The sequence below is a fragment of the Macrosteles quadrilineatus genome, unplaced genomic scaffold (assembly GCF_028750875.1).
Source record: "Macrosteles quadrilineatus isolate MER2022 unplaced genomic scaffold, UCM_ALF_1.0 Scaffold_8__2_contigs__length_117827958, whole genome shotgun sequence".
NCBI classification, from domain to species: Eukaryota; Metazoa; Arthropoda; class Insecta; order Hemiptera; family Cicadellidae; genus Macrosteles; species Macrosteles quadrilineatus.
This window is the reverse complement of record NW_026542601.1, coordinates 64,000,560-64,024,447: the sequence shown is the minus strand read 5'-3', so window position 1 is coordinate 64,024,447 and position 23,888 is coordinate 64,000,560. Positions and strand designations below refer to the sequence as shown.

At 36.5% G+C, this 23,888-nt stretch overlaps 1 protein-coding gene across 2 annotated transcripts; it reads right to left on the bottom strand.

Annotated features, from left to right (window-relative positions):
* Positions 1-20,928, bottom strand: LOC129001417 (uncharacterized). 2 transcript variants are annotated; one of them, XM_054428679.1, is made up of 5 exons: positions 20,873-20,928; positions 4,547-4,643; positions 1,555-1,749; positions 694-899; positions 1-313 (listed from the first exon to the last, which is right to left on the bottom strand). In XM_054428679.1, the coding sequence occupies exons 2-5, from the start codon at positions 4,638-4,640 to the stop codon at positions 155-157; spliced, it is 654 nt and encodes a 217-aa protein (XP_054284654.1). In that variant the 5' UTR covers positions 4,641-4,643; positions 20,873-20,928; the 3' UTR covers positions 1-154. The 2 variants fall into 2 exon arrangements, with proteins under 2 accessions (XP_054284654.1, XP_054284655.1); XM_054428680.1 differs by lacking the exon at positions 20,873-20,928 and adding an exon at positions 20,809-20,830.
* Between the last annotated feature and the right edge of the window lie 2,960 nt (positions 20,929-23,888).

The window sequence follows — 23,888 nt, the reverse complement described above, 5'->3', positions numbered from 1 at the left end:
GATGTTTTGTACTTTTTTTAATTTTTACATTTAAATAAGTTTTTATTACAAAATAAAATTAATTTTACAGCTGGATTTCTCCATATATAAGTCTAAATAATATATTAGGGGCGGTGGTGGGGATATTCACATGGAGGGGAGGGTGTGGGTGAGCCTACAGACGGATGCCGGGGTTGCGCGAGCGGACAAAGTTGAGGAGTTCATCGCTGTCTTCACACACGAAGGGCTTCAGATGGTGACAAGCAACGTCGTGCCATTTCACTCCGTCCTGGTAGAAGTTGTTCAGAATTGCCAAGCAAGATTCGTCGTTACCCTGAAATGAGGATCCAGAGTCAATATGGTTTCATAATATTTATGGAACACATCAGGTTTTTCTTTTCATCAAAGTTGTGTAAAATATTAGATTCAAAGAAAAGAATGTTGTCATCCAACACGGTGATCACTGAAATAGTATCCCTATAGACCATCAAGGATTTTGATCACCTTAGCTCAAACTGAAGAGATGACGATAAGAATATCGTTAACCTCTGAAAATAGTAACCCTATAGAACACTATAAAGGACCAGCTGGAAATAAAATTAATACAATTCGTCTCGCGCACAGGTTTTGCGTGCATGCGGGATTATTTTTTCGTATTCCAAACATTTTGTCAATTATTTTGAAAATAAAGATAGTAATCATATTAATATTTACCTGAGGAGCCTCCCTGTTGTCAGGCTGTGCTTGTCCGTAGCCACCAGTAGCGCTCCAGTCGCCTGTGTTTCTCTGTGTCGTTGGGCCGATCTTAGCACCACTGCCGGACCAGAACCATCCGTTCACATTGGGAGGCTGCAGATCAGGACGGTCGCAACCAGCAAAGTTACACTTGCGACCAGAGGTCCAAATGTACCTCACGTTACCTGAAAAACATCACACTCATCTTAGAATATATAGTCAATGAAGCAATGCGTATGTTAAAGCAGCCTTCAAAATGTCGTCTGCTAAACTCGCAGTGCATAATTATTGTGTAGGACTTGCGTTAGCTTTTGTGCAGGCGTTTCGAAACTTGTAATTCACTAAGTTATTGTTAACTTGGGCTAGGTGTGATAGGCTACTTGTAATAACTATTGATTATTCCAGCTTTGTTCGCACTCATAACAGAAAAAAATGGACATTTTAAACGCTACAACACTCTTCCACCTTCGTTACCCGTTATCACATTTGAAATTTATTTATACAAAGGACGTGAGAGTATTAGGGGTTTTTTTCTGAAATTGAGAGGCATTTTAGTAATGAGTTCAATAACGTTGACTTACTTAAACGTATTGTAACCTGTAAATAATATTATAGTGTAATCGTAAGAAAAAAACAACATATAAAATAATTTTTAAGAAATAAAAACTCCAATTGATACTTAATTGTATTACTTTCCGACTGATTCGTATTATAATAATTCATTATTCACATTTGTTCAAGAAAATTATTTTGTTCATTATTATTCCTCCCATAAAAAATCAAAACTAACTACTATCACAACATTTTTGATTGCTCAGCGAGGACTAAACCTACACCTACCTCTGGTTATCCTCTGTTTGACAAACTCGTTCTCCTGGGGAGTTTCCAGACTGACGGCGTCCATACAATGTCTTCTGCAGATGTTTCTGGAGTCCAGCCAGTCGACCTCTAGGTTCCTGGTGGGTCCGTGTTCCCAGCTGAAGAAGTAGCTGTGTGCGACGCCGCGAGCGTCCCTGTATGTGGCGTGTCTTACTCCTGCAACGCGAGAAATGCTGGTTGGTGGACATTTTGGTATTCATACATTCAGAGAATTTCACTAGAAGGTTCGCAATCACTGTCTTTGTATTCTTGTGTGTGTAGAAAGTGTTAATCTATAACTCGGAATCTCAACATACAAACGTCCAGAGAAATGTGTAGAATTATTAAGACGGTTCTTTGATTGCTGATCGGACCGATGATTCAGACAAAAGGGATGCGGGGGTGGTAAGGTATAATAAAAAGATATACCTAGCTCAAGGGGGGGGGGTGGACTAAGGGTTTCATCGGTTATGTATAAATATTTTAACACGATAGTAGGTATACGATGGATGCTATGTTACGTAACAAACAGAGAAATGTAAAGGTATCGGTGGACAGTTTGTATTCAATACTCAAAGATCTTCACCTTATTTGGAAGGTTATTTGGTTAGGTTTGCATTTAAAACTCCAATTTCATACACGTGGTGGAGTCAAATGTTATCCTCACTTGCAGTTCAAACACAAAGGTTTTCGTTCGTGTTTGCATTTCAAACTTCGATTTCATACACAGGGCTCATGCACGCAACACAACAATACGGGTCTCTTATGCAACAATGTAACAAGTGTAAGGAAGACCCTGGGCTGTGTACAGAGCATCTGTCATTGGCCTTGTAGTCAGTTCCGGTGGCGCGGGTATTCAAAGTGGTCCGTAAACATTCAGAACACATCCCACAGTTTTGTTCCGAAGTCCTTCGCCACTAAAGACCGCATTTACACATCGGACATAGCAGCTCGTTAGTGGCGCGGCCGTGAGGTCACCGGACCGATCCTTAACATTCACAAGTAAATGAGTGTTTTGATTGTAAACGTGTTGTATTGCGAAAAGTTTGCGTTGTCTGGTGGATAAAGCGAGTGGTTGTTACAAAGGTCTACGACGCGCTTATTTTCATCATTTGGACCAACTATACTTGTGGGTAATAAACCGACATTCGCTTGGAAACTACCATCATTGACTATTCGATAATGTTGTCACAACAGTCGAAGCTACCCTACTTGTACAGAACCTGTCAACCTGTATTAATTTTAACTTTTACTAGCTGTGTACCCGTTCTTCGGACGGGATCTTTTAGTCAGTTGAAACCTTCTTATAATCAGAACAGCAGTTGGTTAGCATATTTAATCTGCAATTTTCCAGACAAAACTTCGTATACAGCACTGTTTTAGGGTCTTTTTCCTGGTTATCAAAACCCAAGTTGAATTTGATACACACGCACAGAATCTCCAGTTAACGGCCAAAATAATGCCTAGAAATTTAACTTCATTTACAGTTACAGTACACGTTATTGCACTTACGATTGATTAAATCCGTTATTTGAGGCACAACGTTTTTAATCTCACTTGGTTTTTTATTTTCTTACAAAATGTGATCGGAAATGGTTGAAGTATTTGTAAACATATCCAGTGACAGATAGAAAAAATTATCTTTATTTAAACAGTTGTTCGTTATTTCATAGATGTCGTATTCTCCAAACAGATTATTAGTATTTCATAAATGAGGTATGAGGTTAACATTGGGAGAAAACTTCTAAAATCGCACAAAATTGCGGTTTTGAGCTTCCGTTATTTTATTACAAAAGTAGTGAGGCCATATTTTAATGGCTAAAGACACTCTAGCAAATCCAGTTGATACAAAAAGACTCTTTTTATCCCTATCGATGCTTTCGTTTTTCAGGAGAAGGCCGCGTAAAATGCCTACTGGGCCAAGACATACAGACAGAAATTGAGATAAGACTTGTTTCGGCTTCTTTAATGTATAAAACGTAAAAATAACCAACAAATATATAATTCTGAGCAATGTACAGACAAAACTCTAATTTTATTTATATAGATTAGATTATAACTATAAAAAATCTTAATAATCTGACACAGCACGAAACCCTTTAGACTTAAATCTAATCCAATTGTGATAGACCATGAATCTACGGTTATCCAAAGTGTGTACTTAACTTTTAATAGTCTTTACGCAAAAACCTGGAGCCATTGTCCATGATAACGCTGAAGGGAAATTAATTAAATCAGCTGATTCCAACAAATATACAGGGTGTCCCGTAACTCTCTGGACACATGTTTATATACTTGGAAACAATGCTAATACTCCTTTTACGTTGTTTAGCATTGTTAGAAAAGTGGTCATGCATTTGAAAAAGAAGACATTTCTCTGTTGTTATTTATCTATTTTTAACAAATAAGGCAACATTAAATTTACTAACTTTTTTGTCACCTGCAATTTTTTGGTTAAGTTAACGGTTTTCGTGAAATTTGGCATCAAATATTTGAAATGGCTGCCATTTTGAAACGGTTGATGATTTATTAGTATAAATTTAATCAATGTTAAAGCTTAATAAGATTAACATTTCTGCAAAATCTCAACGCTGTATCTCAACCGTTTAGGAGTTAATAATATTTTTGTAAAAAACACATAAATGCCGACAGTCGGTAAACTAGACACCACAGACCCATGTTTCTATGGTGAAATGTGTTTGCCTTGACCTAAGCAATAACGCTATATACATGTGTCCAGAGAGTTACGGGACACCCTGTATAACAGACTCTTCTATGTGAGTCTTGATAAACATTAAAAGTTAAAACAAACGTTTTATGTTATTCAATAGAGTTGCTCAGTGTATTTCTACATAAACAGTAAAAAGCTCTATACACGTTTTAAATATAACAAAGAGCAACTCTTCTTATCAGTAGTAGTACAAAGTCCTTATAATAATTGGTTTTACTGGACTTAGATCAACATGACACTCACTGTTGGCGCAGCTCCTGGGATCTGGTAGTGCTAGTCTTCTCTGTGCGACGACGGCGACAGCGCCGAGCACCAGCAATGTTAATACCCTTAGCATATTCTGTAACAAACAAATACGAGGGATTAATATGTATAGTCCATTAAATATTATATAATTAATTATCTATTATTTTAGAGGCTACGCATATTTTGCACCGGATCTCCTCCTATATTTTGCAACAAATATTCATTATTTTCCTTAAAATCGCTTATTACACGACGAATTGACGATAAATAGCGGATTAAAATACTCTTCCATTTCCCGCAAAATATCACAAAATCACAAAATTAAATACGCAAGTAAACACAAATTCAGAACGTAAGTTTGTCCCATGAATCCAACGTTAAATCCTTACTTCCTCTGAATACCGAGTAACTGTTCCTACAATCTCGACAAATCGTGTTAGGCTCTAAACGTTGCCGAGGAATTTGGGCGTTGAAGTACTTTAGCCACCGTAATTACAGACTACGTTCCCCGTAGGAAGAAAGAAGAGGCAGGTGTAAATAGAGAAGAAAGCAGAGGAAAGATGAGTAAAGAGAGGGATAGGAGGGGAAGGGGAATGCAACGGTGTATCGGAGAACGATGACGTGATGCCCCAGATTTGAGAGGATCAGCTCTCGAATGAACTTACAGGTTGTATTGCGGTAACTAGACCGACAGTCTGGCGTTTCAAATAATATTCTTTGAAGTCAACAATAGCATGGTTAGCCATCTTAAAAGCTCAATTCCGAGCCGCAAGAAAGAGTTTTAGGTTTCTCTAACCAACTTAAAATGTTAGGGTCGTGCCTTTGTTCTCTTTAAAAACTATTGAAGAAAATCTCAAACCAATTGCTACTTTATGTGGACAACAAGATCTACCGACCCCTATAACAAAAAGCCTTTAGATCGTAGCGATTTTCTGTAGATCGTAGTGACAAGTCGTTGCGTGTAAACGGTGACTCGGTCATCGTTGCAACCTGTAGACCCTCCGATGTCGCGTTGGTCCAGTTAACTGTTGTGTAAAGCCGGGTTTACACGCACCGATAAAACATAACGACTTGTCTGCAACGACTAATCGTTACGTTTTGTCGTAGGTTGAGAGGACCATTTACACGTTCCGTCTTTTTCCCTAACTTTGGCTCTCAAACCACACCCAGATGTATCTTGTTGTGAAGTAGTTAATAGGCTCCCTGTATATTTGACGATGGATGAGTTATTGTTATGGTCTGTTTACATTATTTCTGTTGCAACAAGTTTTAAGAGGAAAAGAAACCCTAGAAGTAAGTGGAGTCGGCATTGGCTACTGAAAAAACAGTTATCTCATGTGGAGTTGCTAAAGGAGTTGAGGAACGAACCCTCTGACTGGAGGAACTACTTAAGAATGACTGAGGATACCTACAACGATTTATTGAACATGGATTCTCCACATATAAAAAAACACCATAATTAGAAAGGCAGTATCTCCCCATGAAAGACTCATTTACGATTCCTTGCAACTGGTAGAAGTTTCAAAGACTTGGAATTCACAACACTCATTTCTAAAACATCCCTCCTGCAAAATAATACCTGAAACATGCAAGTTGATGACAATTGCCCTGTCTGCAGACGGGTTAATTTCTTTATATTTGTTGATTAATTCTGCATTGGCCTCAACTCTATTAAAAAGTCACGAGAGGCTTGACTTATGTCTGACATAGTGACTAATGTGACACAAAACAGTAAAAATAAACTACACTACTCTACACAGTCCAAATATACCACAGCGGTTAAAACAACAGTACTACACAGTACAATTACACAACAGTTAACTGGACCAACGCGACATCGGAGGGTCTACAGGTTGCAACGATGACCGAGTCACCGTTTACACGCAACGACTTGTCACTACGATCTACAGAAAATCGCTACGATCTAAAGAAATTGGTGGAAATTTCCACCAACCTTCCAACCTCACTCCAACTCAGACAAAACGTAACGACTACCAGTTTACACGTTCCGTCTTGCATGAACGTTTTGTCGTTGCAGACAAATCGTTACGTTTTATCGTAGCGTGTAAACCCGGCTTAATTGTACTGTGTAGTACTGTTGTTTTAACCGCTGTGGTATATTTGGACTGTGTAGAGTAGTGTAGTTTATTTTTACTGTTTTGTGTCACATTAGTCACTATGTCAGACATAAGTCAAGCCTCTCGTGACTTTTTAATAGAGTTGAGGCCAATGCAGAATTAATCAACAAATATAAAGAAATTAACCCGTCTGCAGACAGGGCAATTGTCATCAACTTGCATGTTTCAGGTATTATTTTGCAGGAGGGATGTTTTAGAAATGAGTGTTGTGAATTCCAAGTCTTTGAAACTTCTACCAGTTGCAAGGAATCGTAAATGAGTCTTTCATGGGGAGATACTGCCTTTCTAATTATGGTGTTTTTTATATGTGGAGAATCCATGTTCAATAAATCGTTGTAGGTATCCTCGGTCATTCTTAAGTAGTTCCTCCAGTCAGAGGGTTCGTTCCTCAACTCCTTTAGCAACTCCACATGAGATAACTGTTTTTTCAGTAGCCAATGCCGACTCCACTTACTTCTAGGGTTTCTTTTCCTCTTAAAACTTGTTGCAACAGAAATAATGTAAACAGACCATAACAATAACTCATCCATCGTCAAATATACAGGGAGCCTATTAACTACTTCACAACAAGATACATCTGGGTGTGGTTTGAGAGCCAAAGTTAGAGAAAAAGACGGAACGTGTAAATGGTCCTCTCAACCTACGACAAAACGTAACGATTAGTCGTTGCAGACAAGTCGTTATGTTTTATCGGTGCGTGTAAACCCGGCTTTAATCTATAACACTAGCCTATGTCTACCTCAAAGTATAAGGTACATAGGGATCACGTTTTGAAAGTTTTCGATGTCTAATTCATAGTTTGGAGCCTCCTAAGGTATTTTTTTAATTTGGTATCTACAATGAGTTGCACGAGTTTTACGCAATTAAACATGTTAAATAAAATTTTTTCTACGTTAAAAATAGATTTCAGCCATTTTCCTGGCTAAAAAGAATGAGTTAATATCCATGGAACAGCGTTCTAATTGGAAAATACCAGGATTCTACGATATGGGACCCCCCATTCAAATATAAAAAGAGGAAGGCCTAGTTTGTAAGTATACATGTTTCTTTCCGAACCTTTTTACACGGACGCATACCATAAGTTAAATTACTCAATCAAGTGTACTGATATTTCCGTCAGGACATGACTAACAGGTCATGATAACTCCCCATTTGTCTCGTTTCACCGCTGACGACAACGTTATCACATCAGCAGCTATTGCAGCTGATTGCGCCTCAGCCAACTTGCTACACAAGGTTTAGAACCGTTGCCATGCAACTAGCGATGTACACAGAGTAATTTGAGCGGTTACCTCTAACGCAACACTATACTCTATGCACTTCACTTCATCTCATGTCGCATTGTAACAAGTTAGCTCGTACTCTGTGTAATCTGGTTATTGCTGTTATGACGCAATAGTTAGAGTATCTGTCATTTCATTTTCTACGCTAGAATGAAACCAGTTCCTATCGTTATCTGATAGGAATTGAGCATTGATTATATTCGCGTCCTACAGTACTGGTTTTGATTGCACTATTATGACATTATTTGCATGGTGTTTGTAAGTTATTAATCTTCTGGTATGATTGCTCCCTGCTACTAGAATTGTAGGTTAAACAACGTAGGCTATACACCAAACAATTGGACAAAGTCTACGTATCAATAGATATTGGTCATGTGTTTAATTCACTTGGCGTTTGGGATATTCAAACATAATGTTCCATTATCTGTTTATAAAAGCATGCCCTGCCAATTTTCAAAACCATTCGGAGATCCTAGCATATATATCACACCTATATTGAAAAAACGCGGAAATGCTAGTAAAAAAATGCTTTAAGTATAGTTATTGGAAGATTGTGGTACAAATTATATAAGTGACTCAATCAAGGAACGAATATTAAATCCATGCCTGGATAAGTCCGGAGCCCTACTAATGTCTGCCCATGTAAACGCTAGTACACATTTACTCATACTCAGTTTTGTAATAGTTTTGAAATAATAGGTTGAGTGAAATTGAAGAAATTAAATCCAATTTTACAACACGACTTATGGACCAAACGTGATGGAGAGTATGTACAAAGGACACCAACTCTCAAAGTAGCATAATTCGTTAAGTGTGGGTAAAAAAAAATCTTTGTAATATCTCATATGTACATTATTTATCGTCGTATTCGAACATAAATTTTTCCCTTCTAAACGAACAAGTGTTTTGTTGAAAGTTAATTGATTTGTTTCAGTTTTCATCGCAACCGCATGCTAATTTTACATTGAAATTGAATGTGAAACAAGAAAAGAAGAAAATGATGACATAAGTATAGACATAGCAAAATTGTAATCCAAATCATTCAAAGCGACCCAATCAATAAACAATTCTAAAAACTGTTGATGAATCAGTCCAAAGACGTGGAGTATCGTGCGTAGAACGTAGGTTTCATGACGTTGCATTCTGCATTGTACGCGTGAGACGCGAGAGAGGTGCCTTGACCGTTGCATTGCAACACTACGTTGTGTCATCGTCTGTGCATTGTGTAGCAACATGCAACATCGCCAGCTACTGTGAGCCGAGATCGCTTCGTTAAAGCAATTAAGGCGACGGTTAAATCTGATGATACGTGAATTTCCAAAGTGGAAAGGTCAAACGGTGCACGTTCTTTCTCTTTCCCTCTCATTTTTGCGTTTAAAAGAAAGTAGAGTACGGTGTCCTATCATATTACCTTTTTCATCATACTGTCCGGTATAAGCAGTTTTTGGATCTCTTAATCGTCCGAAAATCATAGTTTTGGGGTATCTTCAGGGAAAAGAAAAACATATTATGGTATTTTTTTTTGTTCGCTAACCTCAAAGTTTTATAAGTAGACCTACATTATGGAAACACTGCCAATCATTCGATATTTTAAGTTATGTTTGTAAACAACAGAAGTGTAAAAATTAAATACGAATTTGTATAACCTCAAATTATGTGGTATAATTTTTTAACGGTTTTTAGAAGGTTGTAGAAGGTTATTTCCACAGTATGAAAACCACTTGTTCATCACACGGAGCGAAAGTGTATTTTTGGTATTTAATCGTATTTCCAAACTCGGCTGCGCCACACTTGTAAAACACGATTGCGAAACAAAAAGAGACACTTTCGCTCCTAGTGATGAAAAGTACTATTGTTTTAAAATATTGTGAATGATTTTGGTAACAGATGTTTATCCAACAGTTTATTTGACACCCAAATCATGTTAGAATTTTAAGAAAGTCTGCAGAATTTTATTGAACCTCTGATATACGTTGTTTTCAAATTATAGTTGTTAGCACTCAAATTCACAATTAATACAGGTTCAACATTAAATTTTAGTGTCTTGTCACACACTTGAAATGCACATACTTATTGAACCTGATTTATTAGGAAATATCACTTACTACTTCCATTCAATATGTATTCAGCATCACTTTAACTTTTTACTATCACTATACTAAACTTACTTCAGTAATTATACAGTCCGCTAGGTAAAGGAAAGAGCTTTTCATCCTTAATAGTGTTTGACCCACGAGCCCAGTCTCAATTGAACATAAATTGACTTTACCTTATTGTGTATTTAAGGGGGTTTCGAAGCTATATATATAATATTGTATAGAAAGTCCATATAGACTGTACTCTGTACTAAAAGTCAAGTGATAATTTAATGTTTACGTTGCTGCTCATAACCTTGAACATTATATTCTGATGTTTATAAACATTTCAGATTATTTCCTAAGTAACTAGTTAGTTAAATGTTCGCAAGAGTGACATCACTCACGACGCAATGTCGCGACTAACACAACTCGTGACGTAGTCTACCTTCTCAACGGGATGTGCTCAGTGATCGCGTTGCATCGCTGATCTGAAATGTAACTTGAGACGTTTTCAAGTCAATGATACCGTATGTAACTTTACTTACAGTGAAATAACACTTTCCAATTTATTACGTTTACCTATAATACAACATACACAGAGGTTGAAAGGGGCGCTCATAAGCCTGAAGTATTACTGATTTTCTTTTGTTGTTCTACATTGGCCAAAAAGAAACTACACCAGCGACTTCAGTGCGTCCGACCACTCAAGTCTCCGGTAACAACACTAAACTAGTTCGTAATGCACAGTGTAGTGTAGATACAAACTTTTACAGCAAATATTTTGTAGATTTTTAAACTGACACTGCAGTGTTTTTTACGAAACAAAACATGAAAACTCTTCCACTGTTAATTTTTACACCCTACTGAAAATAAGTAAGTGTAAAAAAAAGTAAGTATCTAAAAACCTACTTGCGAATCAACAATTATTGTGGGTGGTTAGGGAGAAAAAGAGGTAAATATGACCCTTAAAGGTCCTTTGATCTTATTAAATGTAGGTCTTGGGTAGATAAATAGGTTATATTCAAGAATAGGGTATTTTACCCGGATAAAAACGCATTACACACATTATAAAAACATCCCTTCCGCTAGTTTGAGAAACTCAGTTTACAGGGAAATTACTACTACAGAGATTCACTTTTTAAGGACAAACAAAACAACCTCATATGATGATTAATGAGCTTCTTTTGTCTGGAAACAGTGACTTTGTGTTCTTTAATTTGGTTTCCGTTTTAAAAAAGAAAACACCATGTGCAATGTACACGTCCGAAAGATTTGGTAAAATCTCCAAATGTTTACAGAAACCTGCAAATATAGTTTCGATCTTAAAGCATAGAAAAGGTACTATTAAACATAACACCCACTGCACTAGATTCTGCTCAATATTGTTACACAAGTAAACAGTTACTTTTTGTCACTGTTAGATAACAGATTACTTCCGCGGCGGAACCGTTGTTGTTCCGGCACCGTGACAATATAACCGGTGACGGGGAAAGCGATGTTACAATAACACTATCAGGGTAGATCTAGATGTTTATCTTGAGACTTGTAATGCTCATGCTTATTGTGGCGTAATGGTGCATAGAGCGAGCATTGAGATTCAAATGTAGCATTATAAATTCAAAGTCGCCATCACTATTACTACTGTAACTTTCTGATTTCGTAAACCGGATCTGAAGTGACGGATTCACCAAAGGATTCTGAAAATGTAGAATGAACACTCAAGCCTTCGAGATCTATCATGAAGGAGTGCTTCTTTAATTGTGGAGGTTAGGACTATTTATAATGTTCCGGTCAAGCCGGTAAGTAGAATATTGTGGCCTACTAAAAGCAATATAAATTTGTTTACTGACCTGAGATTTGAGTAGTGAGATTAGTTTTTATTGAATTTTTATACTATTTTACACCTTATTGAAAATATAACTGTTTGGTGTTGTAACTCATTATACTAAAGTGGTTCATGATGTTTTCAATTATATAAAGACTTAACTAAGAAAGCGTTCTTTTTTTAAATAATAAGAAGTGTTACACGCATATAACCCATTATAGTCTCGAATACACGTAATTCAGCATTTCTCGTAGGCGTCGTACCGTAACCAAGCGGAAAACTACCGTGACTGAATGTTATAGCGGATAAACGGTACATGCTACTGGGCGTAACGTACACGCATCGGTCATACAAACGTTAGTCAAGTCGGGCAGGTGTCTGCGGTACATGCTACTGGGCGTAACGTACACGCATCGGTCATACAAACGTTAGTCAAGTCGGGCAGGTGTCTGCGGTACATGCTACTGGGCGTAACGTACACGCATCGGTCATACAAACGTTAGTCAAGTCTGGCAGGTGTCTGCGGTACATGCTACTGGGCGTAACGTACACGCATCGGTCATACAAACGTTAGTCAAGTCTGGCAGGTGTCTGCGGTACATGCTACGTAACGTACACGCATCGGATCGGTCATACAAACGTTAGTCAAGTCTGGCAGGTGTTTGCGGTACATGCTACTGGGCGTAACGTACACGCATCGGTCATACAAACGTTAGTCAAGTCTGGCAGGTGTCTGCGGTACATGCTACTGGGCGTAACGTACACGCATCGGATCGGTCATACAAACGTTAGTCAAGTCGGGCAGGTGTCTGCGGTACATGCTACTGGGCGTAACGTACACGCATCGGTCATACAAACGTTAGTCAAGTCTGGCAGGTGTCTGCGGTACATGCTACTGGGCGTAACGTACACGCATCGGATCGGTCATACAAACGTTAGTCAAGTCTGGCAGGTGTTTGCGGTACATGCTACTGGGCGTAACGTACACGCACCGGTCATACAAACGTTAGTCAAGTCTGGCAGGTGTCTGCGGTACTACCTACTGTCTAATCAACTGCTTTGGACAATGTCAGGCCACGAGCGGTTCAACCTTAAACTGGAATAGCATACCAATGCTTAATATTGGATTGTATACGTTGTCTTGGGTTGTATAGCCTATCTATACTCTTGGAAGTTGTTTGGACATGGTAATAGGAGTAAAAAAAAACCCAAGTGCTGAAGTATAACCACTATCACAGATTTCATAACCCCCCTCTACGCCCAAACACTTAACTCCGTCCACGTCCATCAACTGACGATGGACTTCAAACGCGATTTACGACTGAGATCACAGAAATCTTATCACAGAATGCGACTCATACTGGGTCAGAGCGTCAGTTTAAACTATATCGAGACTAATCGTTCTATAGGGGGCGGTAAGGTTAGAAGAGAAGAAGGTGAAGTAAGAAACACGTATGACAACCTTAAATTACGGACAATCGAAATTTCGAATTGATTTGTTTCACCGTATTTCGAAACTGTACACCGAAGCACCTGAGAACATGTAATTTCTTTTTAATCGTTCATTACGTCACGGTAGTCAGGTTTTAACATCACAGTCCATTTTCCTATCTGCCGATAAATGCCATGACAAAGAAAATCGCTTCTAATTATACTGTAACCAACCTGTAACTCTTTCACTACTCATTAGCCTTTCCATTTTCAGGCACCACTTTCTAACGCAACTATATACTTAGATTTAGCAATAAGTTATCAGGAAAGGTCAGCAAGAGGAAAACAAGACGTATTTATCGGGTGTTGAAACGAAGAATGTGGGGTGAACGAAATTATGGAGACGGTGGAGAAGAAAAGAAAAATACTTATTGGTGATATTCAAAATAACTGGAATTTGTCACCAAAATTCTGACCTACGCCGAGATACCACAGTGCAAAATAACCGACGACTTATTACACTTATTATTATTATAGTACTTATTACACGACTTATTATTATTATAGTACGTGGTTAGCAAAATAAAAAAAAAATGAAGGGGGTGTTTTTACTTAATATGAAAGGGATGGGTAAACACCTTTGGATTACCAGACGAAATAAAGAAGTGTGGCCTACTACGTACAAAGCATTAATAATCCTAAGATTGATGATTTACAGGGATAAAATGAATAAAATTTTCAAATTTTAGGAATGAAGGTTGAAGACTGCCGTTAAAATAGTAGTGTGTATCAAGTGAAACTGATTGAAAAAAATATGTTTTAAGGAATAAAGACAAGTTTTAACGGTACGTGCGTTTTTTGTGATATTTTTACATATAAAATTGTACTAATCTTTTGTGGACACCCTGTATGTGTGTGAGAGAGGAGATATGCTGGAGGCTGTGTCCCACATACAAGTCAGTGATCTCTGCTTGACACGGTTAAATCTCTCTGTCAATGGCACGGATGGTACACGGCCCAGGTGTCTGTTCCGGGTACAGTATCGGGGTTACCGTCCACCAAACTGGGTAAACCCAGGAGAAAAGAAGTCCGGAAAAGAGTAATTGTCATTATCATTATGATATGGAACGCCCCCAAAATATGAGTGTAAAATGTAAGCTGGTCTGTGTAGTTTTGTTACTGAGTAAGATCAGCTGTTTCATCAGTCAAGATCATAATAAATATATCATAATAATACACCAATATGATATTATATTTAAAGCCACCCACTAAACTTATGCGACCTCTGAATAATCATCAGCTGGGTGTATTGTGAAGATTTCTATGTTTACAATTGGGGTTTAGGGTGACTCGAACCTCGAACTACCACCGAATTTCGTAGACCACTCTTGAATGTAAACTCTAGTAAAAAATTGATATTTAATGAAATGCGCCCTGGTGGCCTTAAATGTGAACTAATCCGGTCAATTACTGTTAAACATTGAACATTAATTCAATAACACTGTTGCCCAAACAGCCAGTTCAACAAGTTTAAATGGGCTCTTACGAGGACCATAAATATAAATTTTAATCATACTCTATTCCTATTCCTTCGTCTCAAAGTGTGACAGAATTCAACGATTTACTGCTAAAAACCAAATATTATTTAGAAAATATCCCGTCTAATGAAAAAGTGTTTTTCCCTTGTTAACATGTTTTTTCTATGTTTTCCGAATACTCTATTTCCTATTGTAAAGGGATATTCAACTAGTCAACAAATTATATTGATTTCACAGTTTGAAATGTTTTCAATCATTCGTGGTTTTTTGCAACATTTTTTTTATTAAAATTAATACCATTTGAGTGTCCTTTATACATACTGATTAATGTCAATTGTTTTCTGGTAAAATATACAGTTGGTGTTCAAAGTATGCTGGTGTTCTCGATCCAATGTAGGAGGTCCTCGACAAATCTTCTGGCCAGAACAATACGGGAGAGTTGTGATAAAAGAAAGCTGCCAGGAGGGGCTAATAAATTAGTGATCGTGAAAGCGGCCTTTCTGCACCGTTGTAGGTCGCCCCTGCGGTACTTCCATCATCCTTCAACAGGACGTATCCTTATACCCTTTCACCGCTAAAACTGCAAACGGTCCTTGCCAACTCAAGTGTATTCTCCATTACGATATACTTTTCTAGCTCATCTAGTTAAGTGTACAAATAAAAACAAATAGTCAAACTTTTTTTTCATTTTCTATACATCTTAAAATTATAACAGCTGAAGTATTCCACTTTAGAGCTAGATAAAGTTAAGTTGAGTTGAGTTGAAGTTAAGTAGTACAGGAAGTTAAGTTGAGAGTGCAGTAAGTCGAGTTGAGTTGAAGTTGAGACAGTAAGTTGAGTTGAGATGAAGTTATTAACTCAAGCAAGAACATGAATATTGCTGGTTGTCTACAAAGAAACTATTAAAGTTCATTGAAGAAATTTAAAAACTCGAAGGAAGGAACGAAAAAATTATCAAGATTAATAACTTCCGCGTATTAAAGAAACGGTACAAAGTTCAGAAAGTAAATCCAAGCAAAGTTCGGTAACGTGCAAAACTTAAGAAAGTGTTCATTATATGTGGAACACCGAACATTCAAACATAAATGGATCCGTGAGTTCTACGCAATACATATTTACAAATTGTATTATTTTGCCGATGATCGTTATTATTTGTCCCCCGACCACTCAGTTTTCTAGACCGGAGCCGAGTGGGCTTGGCGGTGTTTATGGTACGACCTAGCCTGCAGTGACGTCACGGTGTCACGGTGACACAGAAGTGATTGTCACTAGGCTGATGGTGATCTCCTTGACGAATCACCCATTGTCATCACTGAAGCAAGCACGGACGTGTTGGTGATCAATTTAAACGTTTTAAATTTGATTTGTATGTATGGATCGCTTCAACGCATCGGAACATTGGCAGCATTTCAATAAGTTGAGTTCAGTAAGTTGAGTTGAGTTGAAGTTCAGTAGTGCATTAAGTTGAATTGAGTTGAGTTGAAGTTAAGTAGTGGAGTAAGTTAAGTTTAGTTGAAGTTGAATAGTGCAGTAAGTTATGTTGAGCTCTGATGAAGTTCAGTAGTGCATTAAGTTAACTGTTAAGTTGAGTTGAGTTGAAGTTCAGAGTGTAGTAAGATAAGTTGAGTTGAGATGAAGTTGGGTTGTACCATTCCAACCCAATGAGTCAATGGTTAAGCTATGGTCATTCGCTATTTATTTTAGTATTACAGTTAAATACTGAAGTTTTGCTTGTATTTGACATACACTGTATAAACATTGATCATAAAATCACAAACCATGGCTAGAAACAGGATCATGAGTCTAGATTCTATAAAATGTGTTGCAACGTAGACATTTTAAGCGATTTTACAATGTTTGTATCAAGTTTTTTTTTCAAGCCAAGAGCCATATAAATATTAACGAAACAAATTACGAATAAGAAATATTTGTTTTACATTATGGCCGTAAAACAATTAAAATTTTAAATACATGGAATACACTCTACCCACCTTTGTTTAGTATCGTTCTGCTATGACAATTTTTAAATCTTTGATTACGTAATGATTTTCTTTACTTAACTTCTCAGTTGTTACAACAGTCACGTTGAAGTATTCGTCACCAGAACCGTAACTTGACCGTTGTGCTGAATACCAACGGTAGTGGCACTACTGAAGAGGTATCTTTAGCAATTCAAATACACCGGGAAAGATGTGTAAAACCACACTTTTGCAATGTTTCTCGCACCTGAATATACCCGATCAAACTAAACCTGTTGTGCAAAAAGTATAATAAGCAATTATGTCAAACGTCCCAAATTTGTATAACTCTGATTAAACAACAAATTTTGCAACAAGGTGTTGAATTGAAAAATGTTAAGTACCTGTAAAATGATCATACGTGGAGGGAAAAAGTGTTATTGCTTAGCTGTGTGCAACGAATTCAACATGAAAACGATCACAGAGTAAACTATTTGGTAACATGACTGCCCCAGATTATTGTTGCAAGTAAAATACCAAACTACAACGATGATTCTGTAGATATATATTTTGAAGCCCTCGCCTAAATTATAGGCGTGTATTGGGAGTCATATAAATATATATAATGCATGTGTATAGTGAGAATTGTATCGTGTATAATGTATAGTCCATGTATTCTAGGGTAGCGGACATCAGACGGAAAGTGTGATACTTTCTAAAGAGGCCGACATTCGACACTTGGCACTCGGAACTTGTAAGTCAATACTGGGGCGAATACAGATGAGATCCGGCATCGCTCAGGCATACCACCACGTCGCTAACCCACCGGGTTCAATACTAGCTCTAACTGTAAACAATATTGGGAAACAGCTTGTTCGATAAAACCAAAGATCCTATTTTAGACGCTCATCTTGAGCTATTTACCGATTAAATCGTATGTTGAGTGAATCAAAATAATGTATTGAATGATTACCGTTTAGTTGTTTTAGCTGTTATTTATTTTACTCGTGTTTTTAAAAAGGCCATACATCTAGATATATTTCGTCAAATAAGAGCTTTTTGTTTTACTACATATTTCACCTATTGAAACAAGTTAGAGGAGGTACTCCATAAATATAAATTAAAACTACAAGATCTAGACATTTCAATGTGTTTAACCAACGACTGCATTTATTTGGTCAATCAATTCTAAAACGGACTAATTAGTAAGTAAAGAGTGGAAGGAAAAGGAAATTCCCCTTGTCAATAGCTATACACAGCAGGGCAGCTATATCGAATAAGGACAAAACCATCATTATTCATTACGTACACTTATCGAGGATGTTACTCGGTAGCAGTACCTGAAAACTCAGGGAACGTCTGTATTTGTTCAACCACTCGAGGTATAAAGAAATTGCCAATCACTATTTCATACCTTCATAGCTAAAGGTTTTCTAACGACAATGCGAGTTGTCCAATGCTGCGGGTTAGAATATGCATCATTGCAACATACTGTTTAACATAGCGGTGTAACGGACTTGGCAGATTATGTTACCGCCCGTATCTACAGTCGATATTATTGCAACGTCCGAAATTTCAAATATATTGTTACGTCATCGCACATATTAATAGAACACGATTATTAAGATAAAATAGATGTTCAAAGAATAAAGATAAATCATGACCTTTTACAAGTAAACATTTTGGAAGGTATTTGTATTTTTTAACTATTTGATTATTGTTAATCACTGTATTTAAAGTGGTTTCATTGCAAGGAAGTAATGCCATAGTTAGCAATCGATTTCGATCGGTTATTATCAAGTCCAATCGTATAACCAATATAGTCGTTTTGACATATCTTATTTTATTTTTAAATAAGGTGACAGACGTATAAATAAACATATAATAGATGTATCAACCGGTTTTTGAAGGCGTATGTATTTATACTTGTAGTTTTAGTGCTTACAAGTAAAATGCTTGTTTAGAAGTTATTTTGAACTCTTAAGTCATTATGAAATTACGATCCTATTTAATGATTTTAAAATGACAAACACTATCCAATATTAAACTTGTTTTATACCTACTTATTTGATATTACGTACGGAACAGAAATATGACATTAGTGTCACTTATAAAAATACTTAAGTTATAAAAACTGTTATTGCGACATTACTGAAACAATCAAAAATATAAAAGAATAAAATCCGAAACAAACAAAAACTGTAAACATGTTTTTCTTAAATTTTCCGACTAGAGACGAAATCTGCAACGTCGATTTGACTTATAAATAACCTATGTTATTTATATGTCGATTATGTTATACCTTATTATACCTTATACCTTATTGTGTTATACCTCGATTATGTTACGGCCTAACCTTGCAAGGTCTTCGGCCGCTTGTGAAAGTCTTGGCAAAGTTTGATGACTCTTGGTGTATTTGAGTAACGCCAAATGCCTGTTTGCCATTAATTAATTACAATAATCTTCTGTAATAATTTTAACTAAGCTTGCCTCTGTAATATCATCTATAAACTGTATGTGTGTAGGCAATGTTAAAAGGGATTATAATCATAGAGAAGAATTTAAAACATAAATATTTATCAATCTTCTTCATGAACTTGTACTTTAAAATCGTATAAACATTAGTAAGTAGTGCAATGCTACTTGAATCACGACACAAGTATTTAGCCTTAAGTACTTACTACAAAATATTGTAATACGAGTTTCGGCAATTTTGGTTCATAAAATGTATTAATGAAATATTTCGTTCTACCACACTATTGTTAAACCACCAATTATTCGACTGACGATTTTTAACTGTATTGCAATCCTTCTTGTTTAAATTTAATATTTAAAACAATTCAATGCAAATAAATCCTCATTTTGCGTTAAAGCAAATACTACTAACTATGTTTGGACAGTATAAAGTAGTTCCTATGTTATCTTATAAGAATTATAATTCTTGTGTCCTAGAATTATAATGCAGATAATTGATGCAAGCTGATCAACAATGCAGTATGCTGATGGTTATCAAACATGTTTTCATAAAAAAACTCTCCTGGAATTTGTTGGTGACGTGCAATTTTTAAAATATATGGTAATTTTATTATTTGTAATAAATGATTTATGGTAAGATTTATAGTACTAGTACTAATATAATATTAAAGAAACTTTATGAAAATTTATACGTTTTAAAGTTGTTAATCTTTTAATTACCGGTACGCATTTTCTTTTATACAGACATGCAGAGAAAACAGTTATTTATAGATTATGAAACAATTTTTGATGGTACAATATCTTAAAATTTTTGTTCAGTGATAAATTAACTGCTGATCTCAGTCAAGTATTTACAGAGTCAATAATTTATGGAAATGATTTTATACACTAATCTCTGTTACGGTACTTCGTAATCACTCTAACAGGTTATCTTTGAATATCTACTGATTGACGAACTAATTTACATTACGATTTCTTACAATAATATTTTTCATTAAATTTGGTATTGATTTTAATTTGTACATTGTCCATTCAATGTTTAGCGGAAATTATTGTGCATAATCTATTTTCATTTTAGAGTATAAATAATGTTTCATGAGTGTGTAAAATGAATCAATTTGGGGACGGTTTGGTATACTGTTTAGTAGTATTTAGTTAAGTATGGTTTCTTTTAGCTTTTGAAATTCAACTTAGACCAAACAAAAATTCAAATTTTAACAATTTCAATGACAAAAATGTATTTTTAAAGTAAACAGTACTGGTAGACGTTTTAGTAGATTTTAGGTAAGTATGATTTCTTTTAGTTTATACAATTTAACGTAACGTAGACCAAAAATAAAAATAAAACCAAACACTCTCTACAAAAAGATGAATTTTTTACTGTACACGTTTTTAAGTATACTAGACATGAAATAAATTTACCAACGAATTACTAAAATTAACCTACAAAAAATAATAAAATTCACAACATTTTGTAGGCCGAAATTCCAGGAGATTTAGAAACTAAAGTATGTTTGCACTTGCACCAATCACCTGCACCTGAGTTGCTGGTCCTTAACACTGCACTAGTCACTACACTGAAGACACTGACACCAACCTGTGTTTAGCTCGCAGTCCTTCGACGGAGTGTTCGCCGGTTCTTTCCACCTCGCCTCATATACTGGCCTACATCCATGCAGCTCAACCTTCGCCCTTCCTTTCGTTTTCATCCCTCCTTCTTGTTCCGTCTCATCCTCATCATAGACTCTTCGCTCTACAGTATGGACGTTTGCGTAACTCATTGTTTGACTGAGAAGTGTCTACACGTTGGCCAAAAGAATTGGTTCTACGCGAGTTTTAGTCTGGCCAGTTTGATTAATTTTGAGGATAGTCCCTTATTTTTTTCCTCTTGTTCCGTATTCTTCTACACACATTCATCTAACATGGCTTGCTAAGTATGTGAGGAGAGTGATCTAGGAATGCTTAGCATTGTGAAGAGGATGTTAGGAGTCTGGGCTACCAGGAATGATTTTTCATTCTCTTACTTTTTACGTCTCGTCTTCTAAGAAGCCACATTATTCGTTTTACAGTAAGGACACCTTGCGTGCCCCGGAACTATGTGAATGGATAACAGCGTCTGGACGCTGCGGGTTTCTAAATCATTTATAATCTTTTCCCCCTTCACCCCTTCTTCTATGTCTCGTCTCATCCTAGACTCTTCATTCTTCATATTGGTGATCTTTGCGAAACCCAGTGTTTGAATTTATAGCCTAATACTGTCCTACGTACACGAGGGACTGCGAATAAGAATTGGTGTAAAGTCTTCTTGATTATCAGACAAGTTGGTCATTCTTCTTCTTATGCTAGCGCTTGGCCTTCCTTGTTTAGCGCATTGTTTGACTGCTAGACCCCGATAGCTGTAGTCTTATAAAATACCTTTGGATGCCTTAGTACTCAAAATAATTACTTAGCCTATGCATGTTCTTGTTCCGTCTCATCCTAGACGCTAAGGTCGTTCGGGTTGGGTCACTTTTACTTCTTCTTACTCATCATAGTACTTATCATTACTTATCATTTTATTTTATAGTTTTTAGAGTATCCAAGAGATTACAAACTAGAATTGGCACAAAATCTTGGTTGTCGAAAGAAATCCCCGTTAATCACCTCCTCCTTTAAATCATCTGGTTCCCTTCTATCCTAAGTTCCACTACAATCTTTGTGCAGCGGATAACTTGACTGTGTTGGCGAAAGAGTTTATGTTAGTGATGTGGGACATTGTAAGGAATCATTTTTGGTAGAATGTATTCCCACCACATCTTATACACTCTTCACAGTATGAGTGCCATCGCGGAGCTCAATGCTTTGATTGAGATATAATCAAACTCGTGACACTTAAGTTTAAGTTTAATGAAGCTAAGTTAAATCATTCTGTACAACTTTTCACACATCATTACCTGTGTCCGCTCCCTCATTTAATTTTCATATGGCAAATGTACAATTTTTATCTGTCAATTGTTTCATACTTAAAAATAGCATATAACGCAATATACCTAGTTCCTTTTCGCTGTATTAAAGCCATTCATGGGGAAACCGTTTGACTTTTTGCATCTCGTTGATTGAAGATGTTCTCAAAGCGAAAAATTCTTATTGATTTGTAAAATCTTGTAAATGTCATAAAGGCAGCTAACTTTTACCAGAGATTTTCGCCTGTAAATTAGCTTATCCCAGAGAAAAAAAACACACTAAATAGTTATAAATAATTTTACAGACACAAGGAAACCTAAATCTCCTCAAAATGGTGACAAAAACCTCTTTAGGAAAATAACCGGCAAATAAAATTAACCGGTTTCTCAAAAAATTAAACTGCTAGACAGACGACGACCAGCGGCGACAATAAAACCAGATTTTATTCGGAGAAATTGGAAAGCGGTGAACAAATATTGACAAGGCGTGAGGCTTTGAACACGGATGTGGAGTTGGAGGTCGTGGGGAGACGGAGGCATGAACATGAGGCATGAGGCATGAGACGTGATCAATGACAATCACCTGGAACAAATTGCGGAGTTCTATTCTTACAGCATGAGTTGTACTATACGCGGAGGCTGTTCATGTTTGACTGAAAATAAGCCTTTTGCCTTCTTCGATTAGTTCTCAATCCACAAGTTTGTATTTCAGTCAGTTTGTTTGGCTAGTAATACATCATAGACAAAAAGCATTAAATATAGACCGTCAGCCGTGCTGCGGTTACCATGGTTACCATAGGTTCTGGCGCACACCACCGGAAGCGCCGTGTAGCTATTTAGCGCGAGTTTAGGAAAGATGGGGACAAGGAAAGTTAGGGACACGGAAAGTTAGGGCCAAATAGGGGTTCGACCGGGGGGGGAGGGAGAGATTAGCTGAACTAGGCTCTGAAACGACTCTTTTAGAACGAATCGTTCCCCTGTTTCAGTTCACAGAGAGCTTAGCTACAGTAACGGGATTGACTTTAAAATCATAATTTGAATATTTCCAAACAGTAAACCTAAAAATGATAAAAGTCAGACAAGTTCTGATTGATCCAGGCCTAATCGCCTAGGTTTGCTAGCTTCTTTTTTTACCCATTTTGGGTAAGTTGAATATATATTACAGAAAATATAAACGCATTCTATGCAATAATATTACTGAATATAATGTTATGACACATTGTAAAGATATATTGTTATAATTAGTTTAAAGTTAAAATATTTTTGTGATTGTGTAGGCCTACGATAAACGTTATGAAATAAATTGTATTTTTGTTTGCACATTGCGTGTATTTGGTTACTTTTATGTCAGATAGACATTTTATCTCTTAATTTCTGATCCGCTGTCATTTTTTTTTCGGAAACGCTTAAGAAGACAATATTTTATGCGGCCTACTCTGGGAAAATTATAGGACTGCGCGGTCAAGATTGAATATTTTGACATATATTTTCAACGAAAATTCAGTATTTTTTTAAGGGGTTCAAATCGGTTTACAAGGCTTTGTAAAATTAAAGCGAAATATGTTATATGACATTACCCGATGGTTAAAGATTTTCTGGCCAAGGGATCCTTTTTTTTTATATTCACTAAATTGGTGAAAATGGCCCAATGTATTTTTTTTTTAATATGTG

Coding starts and splice junctions, on each gene's coding strand:
- LOC129001417 (XM_054428679.1), bottom strand. CDS start 4,640: ATGCTAAGGGTATTAACATTGCTGGTGCTCGGCGCTGTCGCCGTCGTC. Junction 1,750..4,546: donor TCCCAGGAGCTGCGCCAACA/GTGAGTGTCATG, acceptor CTCGCGTTGCAG/GAGTAAGACACGCCACATAC. Junction 314..693: donor ACAACAGGGAGGCTCCTCAG/GTAAATATTAAT, acceptor TCCTCATTTCAG/GGTAACGACGAATCTTGCTT.